General features: G+C 49.6%; 1 protein-coding gene across 1 annotated transcript in view; it reads left to right on the top strand.

Annotated features, from left to right (window-relative positions):
- Positions 1-18946, top strand: part of SLC28A1 (solute carrier family 28 member 1) — a 45489-nt gene that overhangs the window by 5428 nt on the left and 21115 nt on the right. Inside the window, 6 exon segments of the mRNA XM_036841100.1 lie at positions 379-470; positions 4499-4682; positions 10074-10221; positions 10890-11003; positions 12650-12718; position 13001. Of these exon segments, the coding sequence (XP_036696995.1) occupies positions 379-470; positions 4499-4682; positions 10074-10221; positions 10890-11003; positions 12650-12718; position 13001 (608 nt within the window).

The following is an 18946-nucleotide window of genomic DNA, read 5'->3' as shown; positions in this document are numbered from 1 at the left end:
GGACAGGGCAGGGGAGGCAGCCATCGTGGTTTGTGCATTTCTGTATGTTGGTAAGGTTCTTCCTTATTGTCTCAGTTCATTCCTTCCCATACCCGGGAGGCAGGATTATCACTTGGGTAGTGGTGCTGCTTCAGGCTGAGACACAGCTGGTACAGACAGAGGCCAGAAGGAGTGGACGGCCTGAGCCATTCCTTAGTTTGCTCTGGGCTAGGGTTGCCCTGTAACCCTGTGGGATGTCAAGGCCAGTGCCTGGCTCGCCCCATGTTGCCATTTTACTGGGGACGTACCTGAGTGGCTTCTACCTGGAGGTGTTGAGAATCCCCACAGGGGTGGGAGTCTGGGGGCGCCACTCATAGACCCTGCCGGTCTTCTCCCCAGGAGGAGCCTGCAGCCAGCCCTGAGGGTGAGACGCTTCTGCAGAGGGCACGCACAGCTGTTTCGATGGATCTGCACAGGCCTGCTATGCACCGGTGAGCTTGGGGCCCAGCCCCACCAGGGAGACAGTCACTCCTGCTTAGCCCCATGGTTCCCACCACCCAGGTTTCAGCCACCTCCACCCCAGCTATCCATGTCTCAGGGCAGGGTCATTCACTTACCCAATAACTCAACAAAGGTTTGTTGAGCACCAACTCAGGGCCAGCTCTTGTTCCAGAAGCTGGGGAATGAGAATTGAACCAGACCAGATCTTGTGCCCAAGGTACTCTCTGATCAGTAAGGGAGAGGGGAACAAATATTTCCACATAATGCCGAGAGCCATCTGGGAACACCAAGGAAGGATGTGGGGGTGATCAGGGAGGACTTCCAGGAGGAGGTAACATTCCAGTCTCACAGATTCAACAGGAGTTAACCAGGTAAAAGGGGAAGGACAATAGGAGTGAGAAGGCAGAGGAACACATGAGCAAAGGTGAAAACCTGCAGTATGTGGGCAGACAGCTGATAAACATTCAGGTGTGGCTGGAGGGTAAAGTTCTAGACCAGGAGTGCCAGAGGATGAGGCTGGAGGGATGAGAAGGGGCCAGGTATTGGGAGGGAGTTGGAGAAACTTGGATTTTACCTCCAAGGCCAGAGAGAGCCATTGAAGGATTTAAACCGGGAAGTGTCAAGTTTGGATTCACATTGTGGAAACCCAGAAGAGGCAGGCGGGAAAGACGGGAGAAGGAGATGTTGAGGACCACATTCCATATGGGAGAAGATGAAGTGCTGGAGGATGGAAGGGGTTGGATTTGAGAAATCTTCGAGAAGCCACACCAGCCAGACTTGGGAGCTGATCACCTGTGCAGGATGAAGGAGGCCCTGGAATCCAGGATGCCTCAGGGTTCTCCTTGGACCACGGGGGTGGGTGATGCTGCCCGCCAGAGCCAGGGGACAGGAGTGGAGGAGGGGGTCTCAGCAGGGAGGGGGATGGCGAGTTGTTTCGGACAGTGTGTTGGAGGTAACCGCTGCCAGGCCCTCCAGGAGGAGAAGAGGTTTCCCAGGGGTGCTTGGAGAATGAATTGAGAGGTGGTTCACGGATGGAAACCTGGGGACCAGCCACACGGAAGGAGTTAGAGAGGAAGAGGAGTCCTGAGACAGCCTGAGAAGGCGTGCAGGTGGGGGCAGCAGCAGGACACCAGGAGCAGAGTCAGTGCAGAAGCCCAGGGAGCAAAGGGTTTCAAGAAGGAGGGGAAGATCACCAGCATCTCTGCGGTAAGCGGACCAGCGGGCCAAGGATGGAGCAGTGTCCGTGGGATTTAGGGGCAAGGAAGTCATGGTGACTTAGGGTGGACTTGCAAAAGCTGGATGGAGAACAGGAAGAGAGGCAGTGTAGACAGTAAGTCTAGACAGCTCTTGCAAGAAATTTTTTAATGAGAATTGGGCGGGAATATTAAAGGAAGGGTGTGGCAGTGTCAAGGAAGGGGGTGTGTTTGTGAAGGGAGACACTTTGACTGTGTTTATGAGCTGAGGCAGGGAGTTTGTAGAAAGAAGGGGAAGAGCGAGGAGGTGGAGATGACCGGTGGAGCAAGGTCCCCTGGGCACGGGGAAGGAGGGGTCCAGGGCCCAGGCGGAGAGGCGGGTCCTCACAGCTGGAGGCTCGATTTGGCTTGGCAGGTGGAAGATCGACAGGGGAGGTGGGTGTGGATGCAGAGGCCTTCATGGGGACTACACAGGGGAGAGGACATGGAGGCATGACAGCAGGGGCCCCAGTCTTCATGATGAAATCAAAAGCAGGATGCCCTGCTGCCATGGGGCCGGTTCATGGCCCTGGCAGCTTCCTCCTCGAGATGTCGGACACCGCGAAGTCTTCCTTTGACAGGAGCTGAGCAGGGCCGTCTTGGTTCCCCTTGTGTCCACCTTCACTCAGACTCAGATTTGTTTCTCTTGAAGAAATGATTGAATTCCTTCTAGCAGATAATGGAAATGACCTACCATATCCTATTTCCACTTTTGTCTTTGCTGTCAGGATCTCAGTCTCAATCATTAAATCCTCCCTTACTTTCTCCACGTTTGGGATTTTGATTTCCTCCAGCTCTTTGATATCTTTATTGTATCACGTCTTCTATGGCAAGGCTCTTCACGTACTTCCTGAAGTAGGTGTGGTAGAGAAATGAAGCTCATGTTCTCAGCACTTAGTCTGAGCCGTAGCAATGGCTTCCTCGCCTTAGGTGGGCTTTCTCCATGGATGCAAAGATAACACTGGAGGCTGACTGACATGGAGGCCCTCAGCGTCCCCAGTCTCAGAAGAGTGTACCTCTTGCCCATATTTCCAGCCAAGTCCCTGGAGGCCTTTGATGGGCCTAGCTCGGGTCATGTGCCCATCCCTGGGCCCAGGGGATGCTGTGGTCTCCCACCCCTGAAGTGGGTCAGACACTGCGGGACCACATGGGCTAAGAGTAGGGAGGGGTGCCCAAAAGGAACAGAAAATCCTATCACCGGAGAGGTGAATGGATCCTAGAAGGATGAAAATACTTCCTAATACATGATTCTCCCATGTCCTGCCTGGAGGACTTGTCCACACAGCGCCCCCTCTCCTGCACGATGTGCCAGTTCCTGCTGGCCACAGATAGACCCAGGTTGGAATTCCAGTCCAATTTCCTCCCTGTGTGAGTCAGTTCACTTCTCATTTCTAAATGGGGATCACCACAGTACCGACCCGTGAAATGGGTGTGAGGAGTAATTCTGGCAGTGCTATAAATAGTGCTGACCTTGGCGCCTGTCCCCCACCAGCTCCCCCTCCTCTGACTTCCCACAGCCCTATGCCTGCATCCCTGGCGCTGCCCTGCAGAGCCTCACCTGTGTGCTTCTAACTAACCCCCATACAGGTGTCCCAGCCCACAAACTTCTGTGTGAGAGAAAAGTAACTTTATTTTCCATAACTCGACTTATGGAAAATAAAGTTTCTATTTCAGTTTCATTGTTCCAAGTGAGGGATAGGAACTGAACGTCTGTCAGTTTGGAATATCCCTTCACCTCTTTCCTCAGGAGTCCCTGGGGGTGATTATCCACGATCAGTTCTCAAGTGTCTGCGAACCTGTCCACTTCCCCAACTGGTCCTGGGTTCTCTGCCGCTGCAAGTAGCCATGGAGACACCCCCATCTCCATCGTGGGCCTGTTCTGGTCTCCTTTCTCTCTGAGCCACTCATAGAGATCATTTCCTCTGCTTCGGTGCCTGCTGAGGTGTGCGGAACCTCAGAAGCCTTCTGTGACTCTGCCTGCCCATGCATTCCATGCGCATTCCTCTCCGTGACATTTTGCTGCCTCCCTGGGGCAGGACGCCTTTGCTTGCAATGCCACAAACATGCCTGGGCTTTTGCCACCTCCCCTGGCTCAGAGTCCTTTTCTCTGGGACCCACGGGTATCCTCTAACTAGTTTGGCAGCAGAGGGGGAGGGGGAGGGATTACACTTACTCAAAATGTTCCATCCCACATTTTTTATCCAATGGAAAGGTTATAAGTCCTTTCCGTTCTTCAAGGGCTCTGGCTCTTGAAATTCATAAGCCAGGGAGAGATAGTTCCCCTCTGCTATCTGCTATCATATTCCTCTCTTGAGGTATAGCACAGACTGGCCTAGCTGCTCAAATAGGGAGAAGGGCAAAGGGGGAAAAGGAAATTCCAGGAAGAAAAATGGTCACTGATGAATATTCAGAACGGGATCCTGACACACACAAGTGAATGCCTTCCTGGAGCAACTGACTTATCCATCTCTGTCCTCCTCGGAACCTAGTGTGGCTCTGGAACATAGCAGGCGCTCCGTTGATGCTCAGAGATTCATGCTGTCTTGCCTCCTCCTTAAACATCTCCCTCAGCACTTTATAGTTTGCAAAGCCCTTTTACACACATTCTGTCAATTAACTTCATAATGACCCTCTGACAATGGTGCTCATTTCCAGACGAAGAAACTAAGGCTCAGAGAGCTCTGGCTGGAGTAAGGTGGAGCTGGAGGATAGGGCTGCGGGGTCCTGCAGACGCCAGTGTCATTATGGATGACCCCGTCTCTGTTTCATCCTCCACCTACTCCCAGCATTTGCTGCCTTCCTGCTGATTGCCTGCCTCCTGGATTTCCAGAGGGCCCTGGCATTGTTTGTCCTCACCTGTGTGGACCTTGTCTTCCTGGCCCACAACCTGCTGAAGAGGCCGCTGGGGCCAAAGCTGCTGAGGTGTGTCAAGCCTCTGGGGCATCCCCGCCTGAACCTCTGGTTTAAGAAGTAAGTGAGGCCCCAGGGGAGTATGGGGGTGGGCAGGCACATTGGCAGAGGGCCTCTGAGTCAGCTGCGGGGTCACAGCCAGGGCTGGGTGGGGAGGTCCTTTGTCCTTGTCGCACCAGAGGGCTCCTGAGCCATGGGGAGCACATGTTACTTGCCTGCCTCCTGGGAGCCCTGGAGCAGGTGTTGCTGGGTGGCTTCAGAGGCATCTTTGTGCCATCTTTGTGGCATTTCGCCAGTTCCCACCTGATTCTCTGCTCCAATTAAAACAGGTGACTATGATACCTGAGGACAGGAATCAACAGTTTCCTAAATTCAGATATCGCAGCCCATTCAAGCAGGGAGGGCCCATATCAGTGCCTCCTATCAGATCACCTGGAGCATGCGTGAGACATACAGCTGCAGGGGACCACCCCTGGAGTCTGATTCAGCAGTCTGAATTGAGGTCCAGGAATCAATATTTTTTTTAACTTTTTATTTTATATTGGAGTATAGTTGATTAACAATGTTATGATAGTTTCAGGTGTACAGCAAAGTGATTCAGTTAAACATATACATGTATCTATTCTTATTGAAATTCTTTTCCCTTTAGTTAATATTTTTAGTTAGCCACCAGGGGATTCTGATGTAGCCAGCCATGTTCCTGAACACAGTTTGGGATCCCCTGGTTTTTAAACTGGGTTCCTTAGAGCTCTGGAAACCTTGGAGGTACCGTAGGGCAGGTGAGGGAGATCGGAGAGGGGAACATCAGACACCCTGCCTCCCGATCTCCATTTCAACCAGACAGCTCTATTTTATCTGTTTTATAAACAGGTTTGCAAAAAAAAGAAAGAAAAAATTTAGCTGGGAAAAAATGTTTCTATGGCTTAAAAAAGGTACTCTTTTTTTTTGTTGATGAAGAAACTGGTGCCCAAAGATAACCAATGACTAAGCCAGGCAGGTGTAGGGCATAATGGTGTTTCCCAAAGTAAGACCCCCATACCACAGCAAAATGCTTTGAGCCAGCCTATAAACAAATTCTTAGTTTTTTTTATAAATAGATTTGTTTTTACATTTGCCTTCTCTTTATTAAATAGATTTATAAAAGGATTTATTTTTACAGTCATCTTCTGTTTATGACAAATCACTGATACTGGTTTTCCATTTGAGGTATTGTTATAAAGTTTGCTTTAAAAAAATACATGCAGGTAGGGAGTTCCCTGGTGGTCTAGTGGTTAGGATTTGGTGCTTTCACCGCCATGGCCCCAGGTTCAGTCCCCAGTTGGGGAACTGAGATCCCGCAAGCCGCGTGGCATGGCCAAGGAAAAAAAGAAAAATACATGCAGATAAACTAGACTGTATAAAAACTAAAATTTTTTGATTCAGAGGACACCATCAACAAAGTGAAAAGACAACCCACAGAATGGGAGAAAATATTTGCAAATTATATACCAAAAAAAAAAAAAATCACAGCAAGATACCACTTCCCATCTACTAGGATGGCTATAACAAAAAAGATAAATGATAGCAAGAGTTGGCAAAGATGTGAAAAAATCTGAAACACTCATACACTCCTGAAAGAAATGTAAGATGATGCAGCTGCAATAGAAAACAATGTCAGTTCCTCAAAATGTTATACGTGGAGTTACCATACCCAGCATTTCCACTCCTAGGTATATACCTAAGAGAAATGAAGACATATATCCAAAAACTTATATGCAAATGTTCATAGCATCATTATTCATAATAGCCAAAGTGGAAACAACCCAAATGCCCATCAACCATTAAATGGCTGAATAAATTGTGTCTATACATATAATGGAATATTATTTGGCCATAAAAAGAAGGTAGTACTGATTAATGCTACAATAATGACAAAGCTTGAAAACATGCTAAGTAAAAGATGCCAGTCACAAAGAACCATATACTGTATGATTCCATTTATATGAAATGTCCAGAATAGGAAAATCTATAGAGACAGAGAGTAGAGTAGTGATTTTTAAAAAATATTTATTTATTTATTTGGTTGTGCCGGGTTTTAGTTGCGGAAGGTGGGCTCCTTAGTTGCGGCTCATGGGCTCCTTAGTTGTGGCATACGAACTCTTAGTTGCTCATGCATGTGGGGTCTAGTTCCCTGACCAGGGATTGAACCCGGGCCCCCTGCATTGGGAGCTTGGAGTCTTAACCACTGCACCACCAGGGAAGTGCTGATTAGTGACTGACTAGGGCTGGAGGGGGATGGGAAGATGGGGGTGGTGGGTAGAGGTGTGGGGTTTCTCTTTGGGCTGATGAAAATGTTCTAAAGTTGATTGCAGTGACGGTTGTACAACCCTGTAAATATACTAAAAACCATTGAACCATACTCTTTTTTAAAAAAATTAATTGATTTTCATTTTTGGCTGCGTTGGATCTTTGTTGCTGCACCTAGGCTTTCTCTAGTTGCAGCGAGCAGGGGCTACTCTTCATTGCGGTGTGCAGGCTTCTCATTGCGGTGGCTTCTCTTGTTGCAGAGCATGGGATCTAGGCACATGGGCTTCAGTAGTTGTGGCACGCGGGCTTCAGTAGTTGTGGCTCATGGGCTCTAGAGCGCAGGCTCAGTAGCTGTGGCACACAGGCTTAGTTGCTCCACGGCCTCTGGGATCTTCCCAGACCAGGGCTCGAACCCGTGTCCCCTGCATTGGCAGGTGGATTCTTAACCACTGCGCCACCAGGGAAGCTCTGAACCACAGTCTTTAAATGGGAAAACTGTATAGTATGCGAATTTTGTCTCAATAAACTGTTTTTAAAATACATGCATTTGATTTCGGCTTCCAAAATCAGGTCAAGATGGAGTAACAGAGACCAGCTTTATCCTCTCACTTGAAGCAACTAAAAAACCAGAACAAATAGTATATGGCTCTTAAGAAATTGGGCATCAGGCAACAAAGGACAGTGATCCTTGAGAAATAGGAAACAAATGAGATGAGCTCTATGATTGCCCCAACTTACTGCATTGAGGGGGTTTCCAGGCCACAGTGCAGGAAAGGGGCATTAAGGTGGGGCCAGTAGATTAGATTTCCTGAGTTGAAGAGACAGAGCTTGGACTTCAGGAAAGCCAAGGTGGCTAGAGTTCACAATGCAGAGTACCAGAGGAGAGAGATCTGCTCCCGGGATCTGCAGAGGGTTCTCCTCCAGTATTCAACTGAGTTCTGATCAGTGAATACGTATGAGGAAACTATGCAAGGCCTAGAAAAGAACCACTGAAAAGGATTAGAGAACAGTGCCCAGAGATCACACAGGGTCAGGAATAGTGTTTGCTCTCAATAGTCAGAGTGGAAAACCTCATGATTCACCGGATATTGTTTAGAGTACTAAGAAAGATCTTGGGTCAGTAATAGGGAAAAATTAACCATAGAATAAACCCTGCTCAGGCTCTACCTAACAAATTTTAAGAAAACTTGAAGGAGTCAAACAGAGCATCAGTTAACCATGGCACATTAAGTAGGCAAACAGACAAGTAATTGAAATCTCCAAAGGCGAAGGAGGGAAGAAAAAATACTTGAAGAAATTATATCCAAGAAATTCCAAATCTGATGAAAATTATAAACCCAAACATCCAAGAAACTCTACAAACCTACATCACAAGAAACATGAAGAAAACCACACCAAAGCACATCATAATCAGAGAAGGCATTTGACAAACAGGTGAATGTATAAGCCAACTGTGGTATATCCACACAATGGACTACTACTCAGCAATAAAAAGAAATGAATGCATGCAAAAACACGGATGAATCTCAAAATAAAATAATTACACTAAGTGAAAGAAGTCAGACAAAAAAATATGTACTGTATGATTCCATTTCTATGAAATCCTAGAAATTGCAAACTCATCTAGTGACAGAAAACAGATCATTTGCTGCCTGGGGATGAGGGAAGGAATTACAAAGGAATATGAAGAAGCTTTTGAGGGTGATGGATATAATACGCTCACTGCGATACTAGTGATGGTTTCATGGTGTATACATATGTTGAAACTATCAAATTATACACTTTCAACATGTTCTATTTATTATGTCAATCATACCTCTAATACCAGGCGGGGAAGGGTGGAGGGAAGGGATAGTTAGGGAGTTTGGGATTGACATGTACACACTGCTATATTTAAAAAGGATAACCAACAAGGGCCTACTGCATAGCACAGGGAACTCTGCTCAATGTTATGTGGCAGCCTGGATGGAAGGGGAGTCTGGGGGAGAATGGATACATGTATATGTATGGCTAAGTCGCTCTGCTGTGCACGTGAAACTATCACAACATGGTTAATCGGCTATACGCCGATATAAAATAAAAAGTTTAAAAAAATCATATCTCTAATAAAGCTATTAAAAACAACCCCTTTCCAAAAAAAATAAAACCCCAAACATGCATTTCAGTTTTTATAAAATGAGTTAACTTCAAGGAAAATAGTACAGGTGGCACAGAGACAGGGCAGAAATCGTGCCAATGGAACTGGGATGATAGGAGCTTGGGAAACACACCAGAAATAAACAGTCAACTCTGGGGTTAGCCGCTGGATTTCAGGTCATGGGTCCTCCTCTTACCGGCTGGTGACCGTGTACAGAACTAGTTAAGCGAATAGATTTGCCGCCAGAGTGCCTGAGCTAAGATCTCAGCTTTGCTACTTTCTAGATGGGCAGCTGTGGGCAAGTCATTTAACTTCCTGGGCCTCCGTTTCTTCATCTCTAAGATGAGGACAGTTACTGGAGGTCTCTCAGCACCCAGCATAGTTCCTGGCACATAATAGGTGCTCAGTGAAGCTTAGCTGTGGTTATAGTACCCAGTGAGTTGAAGACTGGGTCGGGGCTAGACCTTGAACAGCCAGTACCCAGACCTGGGCTCTTGAACATTTCAGGCTGCCTCCTGGACAAGCAAATCCCAGCCCCAGGGAGGGAGGTGTTGCTGTAAAAGTTGCATCCAGCCCTAGGTCTCAGGTGCTCAACTCTGCATTCCAGACTGACACTACTGCTTCTGGGCTTTGGGGGAGCAGAGCCCATGGTCCATGGTGCTGAGTTCTAGCCCACACAGGCCCCATCTCACCCTGGCAAGGTCAGAGGCTGGGCTGAGCTGAGCATCATTGCAGCTTCGAGAATTCCTGCCTCTTGACGGAGCCATGTCCTTGGCACCATGCTAAGCTGAGTACACACATCCTCTGATTTAGTCCTCTCGGCAACCTTGAGAAATGGGGTGTCTGTGGCTTCGTTTACCCAATGAGGAAACTAGACTCAGAGAGGCTATGTGGTCTGTCTGAGGTTACACAGCGCTCTCTCTCTCTCCCCCCACCAGCCCCGAGTACCCTTTCTCTGGGGCCCTGGGTGCTCTGGTGTGGGGGTGAGGAGATGCTGACAGGGATGACTTTCTGGCCCTCTCCTGCAGGCAGCCCTTTCTAGCCCTTGCTGCTTTCCTGGGCCTGATCCTACGGCTAGTTCTGGACACCTCTCAGCGGCCTGAGCAGCTGGTGTCCTTTGGAGGAATCTGCATGTTCGTCAGCCTCCTCTTTGCCTTCTCAAAGCATCACCGCACAGTGAGTGCTTAGCGATCAGGTCCAGAGTGGGCTGCAGCCCCTTCTCTCTCTGATATCAGGTCACCCCCCTCCACTTCACAGTGTGGTTAACACCTTCCCCCAGACTCCAGCCAAGCCTCCCAGAGATCCTGATGCACACCTGGGTGTAGGGATCACTGCTAAGGAGTCATTAAATGCTGAGAGGTAGCAGCAGCCCTTAGGAGTCCAGTTCCCTTCTGCTGGGGGTCGGGGAGAGTGCATTGAGGGAGAGAGAGTGGGGTCAGGGTGGCTGGGAGCCCTGACTATGTAGGAGCGATGGGGGAGGATCCAGACAGACAAAAGTTACATGGGAGCCGGACACTGACGCCACAACTCCAGCTCCACCTACCCCGTGATGACCCAGGACCAAATGCCATGGCACACTCCAGGCTGGTCCTTGGTTAGATCTTGCCCTACCCCTGCCTACTGCCCAGGTCCATTGCTGCCAAGTGTGGCCTATTCTGAACTCCATGGGGAATTTGACCATTGGCAACTGGCCCAGAGCTCTGGCTGGGTCCAGCCCTCATCCTACAGACTGGCCAAATCTCCCATAGCCCCTCAGCAGTGCTGTGCCCTCTGCCCTCACCCAACTGTTCCCTGTGGATCTCCCGAGGAGCTGAGCTCACCAAGACCTTTCTATCGGGTGGCAGGTATCCTGGCAGGCTGTGTCCTGGGGTCTTGGACTACAGTTTGCACTTGGACTCTTCGTCATCGGAACAGAACCAGGATTTATTGCATTTCAGTGGCTGGGCGACCGGATCCAGGTGTGTACATGGGGTGCAGTTGCCCAGGGCGTGTTGGGTTGCCAGGGAATGGAGGAGAAGCCTCTCTGCTGGAGGGAGGTGGGCTGTGAGGCCATAGGGAGGGGCTGTGACCAGGACGGTGGGTGTGTACGGGGCCCCCAGACCAGCTGGGCAGCTGGGGGCTGAGCATTGCAGCTGCTACTTCTCTCAGCCTGGTACCACTGCCCAGACAGAGCAGTCCTTTCAGAGGCTGGGTCTGATGTGGAAGAGAATCTCAAAAACAGGTGGGTTCCTTGTGGGAAGGCCCACAAGGCATGTGGCCCTCAGTGGTCATAACAAAGGGAACTTACAATAGTCAAAAGTGCTTTAAAAATTGCAAATGATTTACTTTGTATGTGTATATGTGTGTTTAAAAATAATGTTCATTTTGTTGAAGTTATACTTTTTTAATTCCATTTTTTTTATTGTGATGAGTAACACATAACACAAAATTTTACCATTTTAACCTTTTTTTTTCCATTTTAACCATTTTGAGTGTCATTAAGTTCCTTCACATCATGGGCAATTATGATTACTTTTTTCTTTATAAGTATGTTTCATATTTACTTATCTTTTATTTATTTATTATTTAGGCTGTGCAGGGTCTTAGTTGCAGCATGCAAGCATCTTTAGTTATGGCATGCAGACTTCTAGTGCAGCATGCAGACTCTTAGTTGCGGCATGCAAACTCTTAGTGCGCCATGTGGGATCTAGTTTCCCGACCAGGGATCGAACCCGGGTCCCCTGCATTGGGGAGCACGAATCTTACCCACTGGACCACCAGGGAAGTCCCATGATTTACTTTTTAAAATATAAATTATCAAGGACACAAGGTGATCCTATACTCACCCCTCTCTCGCCATCTCGAATTTCCATTTCAATTCATGTAGAGAGAATTTCCTTCGTCTACAGGGAGAAGGAGGGGTGGGGGCAGGGAGATCCCACATATCTGGGCTCTGCGCACACCTGCTGGCCACGCCAAGGGTATCTGCGTGGGTGTCATGCAGGAGAAAAGACAGTTGCTGCTCTGGGCACACCCCTCATTTTATAGATGAGAGCACTGAGGCCTGGACAACTGAAGTGACTTGGCCCTGCAGTCACAGTGCTTGTTCTGGTCCTAAATACAGGTCTCTTGTAGAAGCATAGCCAGATTGCAACAACCAAGGCCAGGAGCCCGGGGATGGCGACAGGGCGGGGCTGTGCCATCGGTGGGGAGGGCAGTGGGCAGACACAGCGGGCACCACCTTTGACAGCTTTCTCCAGGCAGCTCACTGTTTGCTTCCTCCTTTGTCTCTTCCTTATCGTTCTTGTCCTAACAACTCTCATCTCTGAGTATTTCTTTACAATTTATTTAAAACGTGTCTCTTCTGGAGGACGTGCTTGGAAGGAGCAGGCGTCCGTGAGTGTGGCTTTAATGACACACGTGGTGCCCCGGCCCCTGTAAAGCCCACGACCTGGGCGGACTAGTCCTGCAGCCTCCATGTCCCTCTCTCCCCCTGGGCTGCAGGGAAGGCCCGCGGAACAGGCAAGGCTCCTCCAGTTCACCGCAACCTGGTTCCCTGGGTCCTGTTTCCTCCTTCCTCCCTTTTGGCCTCACTCTGGGTTTTTGTTTTGCTTTCTCCTTTCAGATCTTCCTGAGCTACAGGTCCAGCTTCTTGTCTGGGGAGGCTCTGGTCAAGGATGTCTTTGCATTTCAGGTCAGCTTGACTTTTGGCCCTTAAAGCCTTTAACAGCCTCTGCCCTCCCCCTCCAGCCCAGGCGGAGGGGGAGGGCTCCTGCAGGCAGAGCCCGGCTACTGGAAGCTAATGAGGCTTAAGCCTCGGGGTCCTGAGAGGGGCCCCGGCAATGCAATCACCTGGGGGTATGTTTTCAGTATATTTTGTAAAACTTGCAAAAGTAAGATATATCTGTATTCTTTTCCAAAAAAAAAATGAATCCCCAAATCATAGAATGCTGGGAGGCTGAGGACAAGAAGAGAGGGTGAGGACATGGGGATAGCACCTGCTATAACCTTAGCCCCTGACATGCTGCAGGGACCTAGAACTGTAAAGGACAGTTTCCAGGAACCCTTACGCTCCAAAGATCCTCTCAGGGTTCTCCTCCTTCAAGGCCCCTCACAGGTTACCTCTGCCAGGAAGCCCGCCCTTATTAGTCCAGCTGCAAGTTCTAAGTCGCTCCTCTGGACTCTCCTAGACCTACAGTCCCTCCCTCCTTCCTACCCTCTTTCCTTCCCTCCTTCCAACAAAAATGTATTGTGTGCCTTCTGCAGTGCAAAATATTATAGGGGAAATTGAGATAAAGACTGAAAGACTTTATTGTGTACTGGTAGAGCCCTAACTGTAATTTAAAACAAGGCAGGCTGTGCTGAGTAGGCGATGGTGTGACTGCTTCACTGTTCCGGGGTGGAACTGTGGTTATATTTCTTCTTCCCCAACTGACCACCCAAGCACCCAAGTGCCTCCTTTAGTAAGATCTGGAGTGTAGCTCCTCTGCCTGCCTCACACCCAAATTGTCTCGGGACCCTGTGGCTGCTCCAGGCTTAAGTTCTACTTCCAAATGCCAGGTGGAGAGAGAGGGAGACGTGGGCCCCACTTACCCATTAGCTCGCCCCAGTTTCTGCCCTGTTGCCATAGCAGCACAGATGGGAGTTGGTGCTGCCCACTCCGGCACATCCTGGACCACAGTAACCATGGGGCTGCCGTGCAGGATCCCATGCGTAGGTTCCAGAGATTTCTGCTTTTCGCCATTACTCAGCCATTGTTCCCAGAGCCTCCCCACCCTGCTTGGGGGTGTTGGGGCCCAGAGGCTTCCAGCCCAAGCCATGGGTTTGGCATGGACTTCTGGGTGTCAAGCCAGTTCATGAATCCAGACACCTCCAGCCCACCCCCAACCCTGAATCATGGTGAGGTCCTCTGGGAGCTTTGGTCTCTGTTTGCGCCAGCAACTCTCTGGGAAACATCCACTCCATCCAAGGGGTTCCAATAATGTCAGCCCTAGGAGGAAAGGGGGAGGGACCAGGTTCCTGTCCTCTCGGGACAAATTTGTCCATCATGTTTTTCTGAGACCACTTCAGTGTAGGGAGAGGATCACTTCTGTGTAGGCCTCTGTCAGCCCCTCCAAAGGGTCCCTAACACCATTCTTGTAGGGCAGAGGTGGGGAGGGGCTGCTTCCTTTACATTTGCGTTTCCAAGTAGGGGCCACCAAGGTTTCAGGGAAAAGCAGTGAAGTCCTGGTCCAGGGTGACTGCTTATGTCCACCAGACAGAGAAATAGCGGCGGTGGCTTCTCGCACTTTACAAGGTGAACATACAACACTCTGTGATTCGACCTCCCCAGGCAGCCAGGTTCAAGTGTAACTGGCACAAAGGAAAGTGCCTGGGGAGTCCATTTAGGGAGACATTTTAAAAAATAAGGACAGTGAGGATGCCCCCTTAAGGAGGTGGCATTTGAATTGGAGCCTTAGGACAGGAAAAAACTGGAGGCACAGAGATAGTCAGGAAGAAGAAATGCCCGGGCAAAGGCGTGGAGGTGAGAAAGTGCTGGGCTGTCTAAGGTACAGGGCGTAGTTCAGTTCGACGGGCATGTAAGCTATTTGAAGGAAAGGATGGATTGGAGGATAAACTGCAAGTGTGGTGGGGCTGTCTCTTGAAGAGTCTTAAATGCCAGACTGAGGCACCTGGATTTGGTCCCCAGGAAATGAGGAACTATTGAAGATTTTTGAGCAGGGAGGGACTTGATTGGAACTTTGGGACAGTTGTGATTTCAATAGTAGGTAGGAAGGGTTGTAGCTAGGATGCTTGGAATAGGGGACCAGTGAGGAGGCTGCCTCACACCCAAGTGATGACACAGGGGCCACCAGACTGCCACAGTCCAGAAGACAGGTCACCATGAGGAACGAAGTGGGGGGTGTGCAGCTGAGAGACCAGCTCTATGAAGCTCGTCACTTAGCTCCACACGTTGCAGCTGTTACTTTTAGCTGTTTGAGGACAAAGCCTGGGTCTTACTCATCCTGGTGTCGGTTAACTGACCCTGAGCCCTGCAAAGCCCTGCCCAGTGCCTGGTACACTGCTTTTTGCTGAATGAATGAGATGGATAAATGATGGTTCTTCTGTGCAAGTGGGAAGTCCCTCTGCCTGCTGGGAACGTCTGGCTCTTTGAGCCCCTGGCTGTGGGTTGGGCTCCCACACAGCCAGCCTCCCCCTGGCTGGGCCACCATTCCCATGACTGTGTGGTCCTGAGCAGCTTGTCCTTTGGCCCAAAACCACGGGTGAGCTCTTCTTTCTCCAAACCTCCCCAGCAGAGGCCAGAGCTTCCCAACCCTCTAGAGCCAAAAGCTACACACAGGCTTTGCAGCAAGATCCAGGGCCCTAGACAATTTTGTCCCCCCTCTGACCTGAGATTCTGGTGGAACAGAGAAGAAAAGCTTAGGGAGAAGGAAGTCATAGTAACAGCTACTAGTTATGGAGCAAGGACTATGTGCTAGGCACTCACTTCACCTTTACAACCCTCTGGGGAAAATAATATCATTATCCCCTTTTTGCAGGTGAGGATACTGAGGCTCAGAGTGGCTGTTGCTTGTGCAAGCTCATAAAGCTAGAGAGGATTGGAATCAAGATTGGAATAAGCCCAATGCTCTTGCTTATTCACTTCTGTGCCTTGATATCAGAGCCCTTTCCTAGGTAGACAGTGGTAACGAAGGGGCCTCAGACCTTGGCTCTTTGTTTTTCCCTTGGTTTAGAAGAAAACAGTATTTCTTAGGTTCATATGGCTGAAAGGGACAGAAACCCCTTTGAAACTTGCTTTAAAGGGAGGAGAGAGGGAGGACTGTTTCTTGGCTCACAAACTGGAAGGCAAGGTAGAGCTGGTGCCAGCTGGAACCAGGGCCCCAGAGCTGCCAGGCTCATGGCCCTCAGCCTTGAATCTCTGCTCATCCCAGGGTGCTAGCTTCATTCTTTCATACCAGATCTTCTCCTGGCCCCCAGCAGCACCAGACACTCATCCTTACGTGCTTGTCACCCAGCACAGGGGAAATTCTTCTCTGCCTGCTCAAGTTAAAAAATCCCAGGGTGGGTTTTGGATTGGTCTGCCTTGGGTCATGTGACCATTCTTGGCCCAATCACTAAGGCCAGGGCAGGGGATACTGAAGTTGGAGGGACCGGAGTCTCATGTTCCCATCCAAAGCCAGGGAGTCAGTTGCTCTGATTGAGTGGAAGCCACCCTCTGAAACTCGTCATTTGAAGGATTATTGCCTAGGACAGGCAGGTACTATTAACCTCCCATTATAGAAAACAAGGCAGACAGCTCCCTATAGGACCTGGATTAGCTCTGTTTTCAGGGTGCCCTTCTGTTCTAAGTGAGCATCTGTGGTCTAGTATAGGAGCTGAGCGCACGTGGCAGATAGCATACCTGCCTGGGAGAAACAGCAATGGCATGGACCCTTTGATCTGGAGTCCCTCCCAGCTGTAACGTGGGGCCACATTTGGGAGTCTAGGCTATACTTCCTGATCGGGGTGCTTAGCTCCTGAGTTCATCAGTTGTAAACGACAGAAACACAACTCAAATTGATTTAAACCAAAAGATTAAACAGAAAACAAACAAACATAAAGATTAATTCTGATAACTGAGAAATCCAGAGGCTTCAGGTCCTGCTGGATCCAGGTATGCAACATCACCTGGGATTTGCCTTGCTTATATCCTGGTTCTATGTTCTTAGTCTTGGCTTTAGTCTTAGTCTTAGTCTTGGATAGGCTCTCTTGAGGTTGTGACAAAGAGGTACCAGGCTTACATCCAACCAACTTAGCAACGCTAGCAGAGAGAGAGAGCCTGTTTTCCACTAGCTCCAGCAGGAAATCCAAGAGTAGACTCCTTTTAGCCTGGCTTGGGATATATGCCATCCTTGAACTGTAGCCAGGGAAGATACCTCACGCTGATGGGCCAAACCTGGAGCCTCTGGGCTGAGAGTAGAGGAGGAGTGGTTTCCTAAAGGAAAGTCAAACTTTTTTACCAAAAGAAGTGAGGGAAGGGGCATCCAAACAGCTGCTGTCCACCAGAGCCACCACTCAACTTCTCTCCCAGTTCAGCAAAGAAAGTATCACCTGGCTTGCTGCTCTGTCCATCCCCTCGCCAGTGTCAGTTGTGTGTCTCTCCTCCCTTTCTAGAAGAATATGTACACACCTGCTACTTGCATCTCTCCCTGAATCACACTTCAGAACCATGGATTCATAGACCGTTGGGTTAGGAGGGAGCTCATTGATCTTTGGGCCTCCTGTTTATATTACAGATGGTCAAACCATGCCCCAGAGAGGAGCAGTGACCTGGGCATAACTGCGCAGTGAGTTAAGGTAGAGGCAGGGCTAGAACCAGGTTGTTGGCCTTCAATTAAGTGATGTTTTCTTCCTCATATTCTAAGTAGAAGTCAATGACATCAGGTCTCCCTTCCAAATACAAAAAGCAGCCCTAATAACAACAATGATAAATTTAAAACCAATTAATAGTTGCTAAAGACTTTGAGATTGGATGTTCAGTCAAGAGAATAAAAACAAGAGAGGTGAGTTTATCATTAACCAGGCTTAGCATTTCCTAGTCAGACACCAACTATTCCCTGGCCCCTGGGAGGCCCTGTCCTCTGCACAAACTCCTGGCCAGTGTATTATTAGCCAGTGGTCTCCTTAGCAAAGGCATGCTGGAATGAGGGAGGACTTAAGACAAATGCTCCATGACCACAGAACTCCCTTTCTCAACAAGATTTACTAATCACAAAGTTTCATTCACACCCTGCCCCCCTGCCTATCCCTCCCTCTCTCTCTCCCTCTCTCTCTCTCTCTCTCTCTCTCTCACACACACACACACACACACACACACACTTGCTGAGCTTGGGGCTTATCTTCAAGCTGGGGGCGGCTTTGTTAGTGCTGAGTCGAACGGAAGACTCAAGAGTTTTCTTTCCGTCCTTTCCATGAATCATGTGGCCCTAGTCCAAGGCCTTTGGCCCATGTCAGCCTGGGGAAATCTCTGAGCTCACTCACATTTTCAGAATCCAAGCTGCTTCCTGCTGGGCCACGGTCCAGCTCATTGCTCCTCCAGGAAGACGAATCTGCCTGGGACTCCTTCAGCCCTCCATCTCCTCTGGCACGGTCGACGTGGCAGCCGCCTCCTGGCTGTATGGTCTCGATTAGTCATTCCACCTTGGCTCCATCTCCCTTCTAGTAACTTTCCACCCACGCGATTGCCTCCCCCCAGACTCCCGCACCTTCCTGGGTATGGCTGACCTGGGAGCAGATGCTCACTCGTTCCTTCACTATCACTCCAGCCTCTGGAACACGCACCCACTCACGAAGCTCAACGATGCTGATGAAATGTTCTCCCCGAGGAACCCCTAGGGAGAAAGTGTTTTCATCTCCCAAGGGTTTCGGGGTGCCTGCCTGATGCAGCCTCTGCAGTCCCCAGCGGTCATCAGCGCCAAATTTGGCCAGAAAAAACACACCAAGTAAGATAAGGACTGACAGGTGCCATTGGATTTAGTCATTAAGGGGTCACTGGTAACCGTAGTGAGCGCGATTTCCAGAGGAGGGAATGGAAAGGAAGTGGAGACGGGGTGGGTGCTGAAAGGAGGGGGATGGGACGATGGAACTGGAGAGATCTTATGAGAATGTGGCATCTGCAGAGGCCTCTGAAGGAGACTTTGGCAGGCAGAGATAGATAGGCATGGGGGCAGACTGGTGAGGTCATTCTGGGTGAAGGGAATGACATGAGCAGGAAACCAGGAGGCATGCGCAGCTTATCTGGCCTTGGAGTAGGTCCCTTCCGCCCTTCTGCAATGTTGGTGGTGGAGTGGACATTGCAGCAGTGTCCTCCGAGGAATTTTCCAGCTTTGGGTTTTTTTGGTTTACCGTGGCCTGGGGCTGGTGACAGGGCTTAGGCCTTGCA

The sequence above is a fragment of the Balaenoptera musculus genome, chromosome 2, assembly GCF_009873245.2.
Source record: "Balaenoptera musculus isolate JJ_BM4_2016_0621 chromosome 2, mBalMus1.pri.v3, whole genome shotgun sequence".
NCBI lineage: Eukaryota > Metazoa > Chordata > Mammalia > Artiodactyla > Balaenopteridae > Balaenoptera > Balaenoptera musculus.
This window is presented reverse-complemented; position numbering and strand designations above follow the sequence as displayed.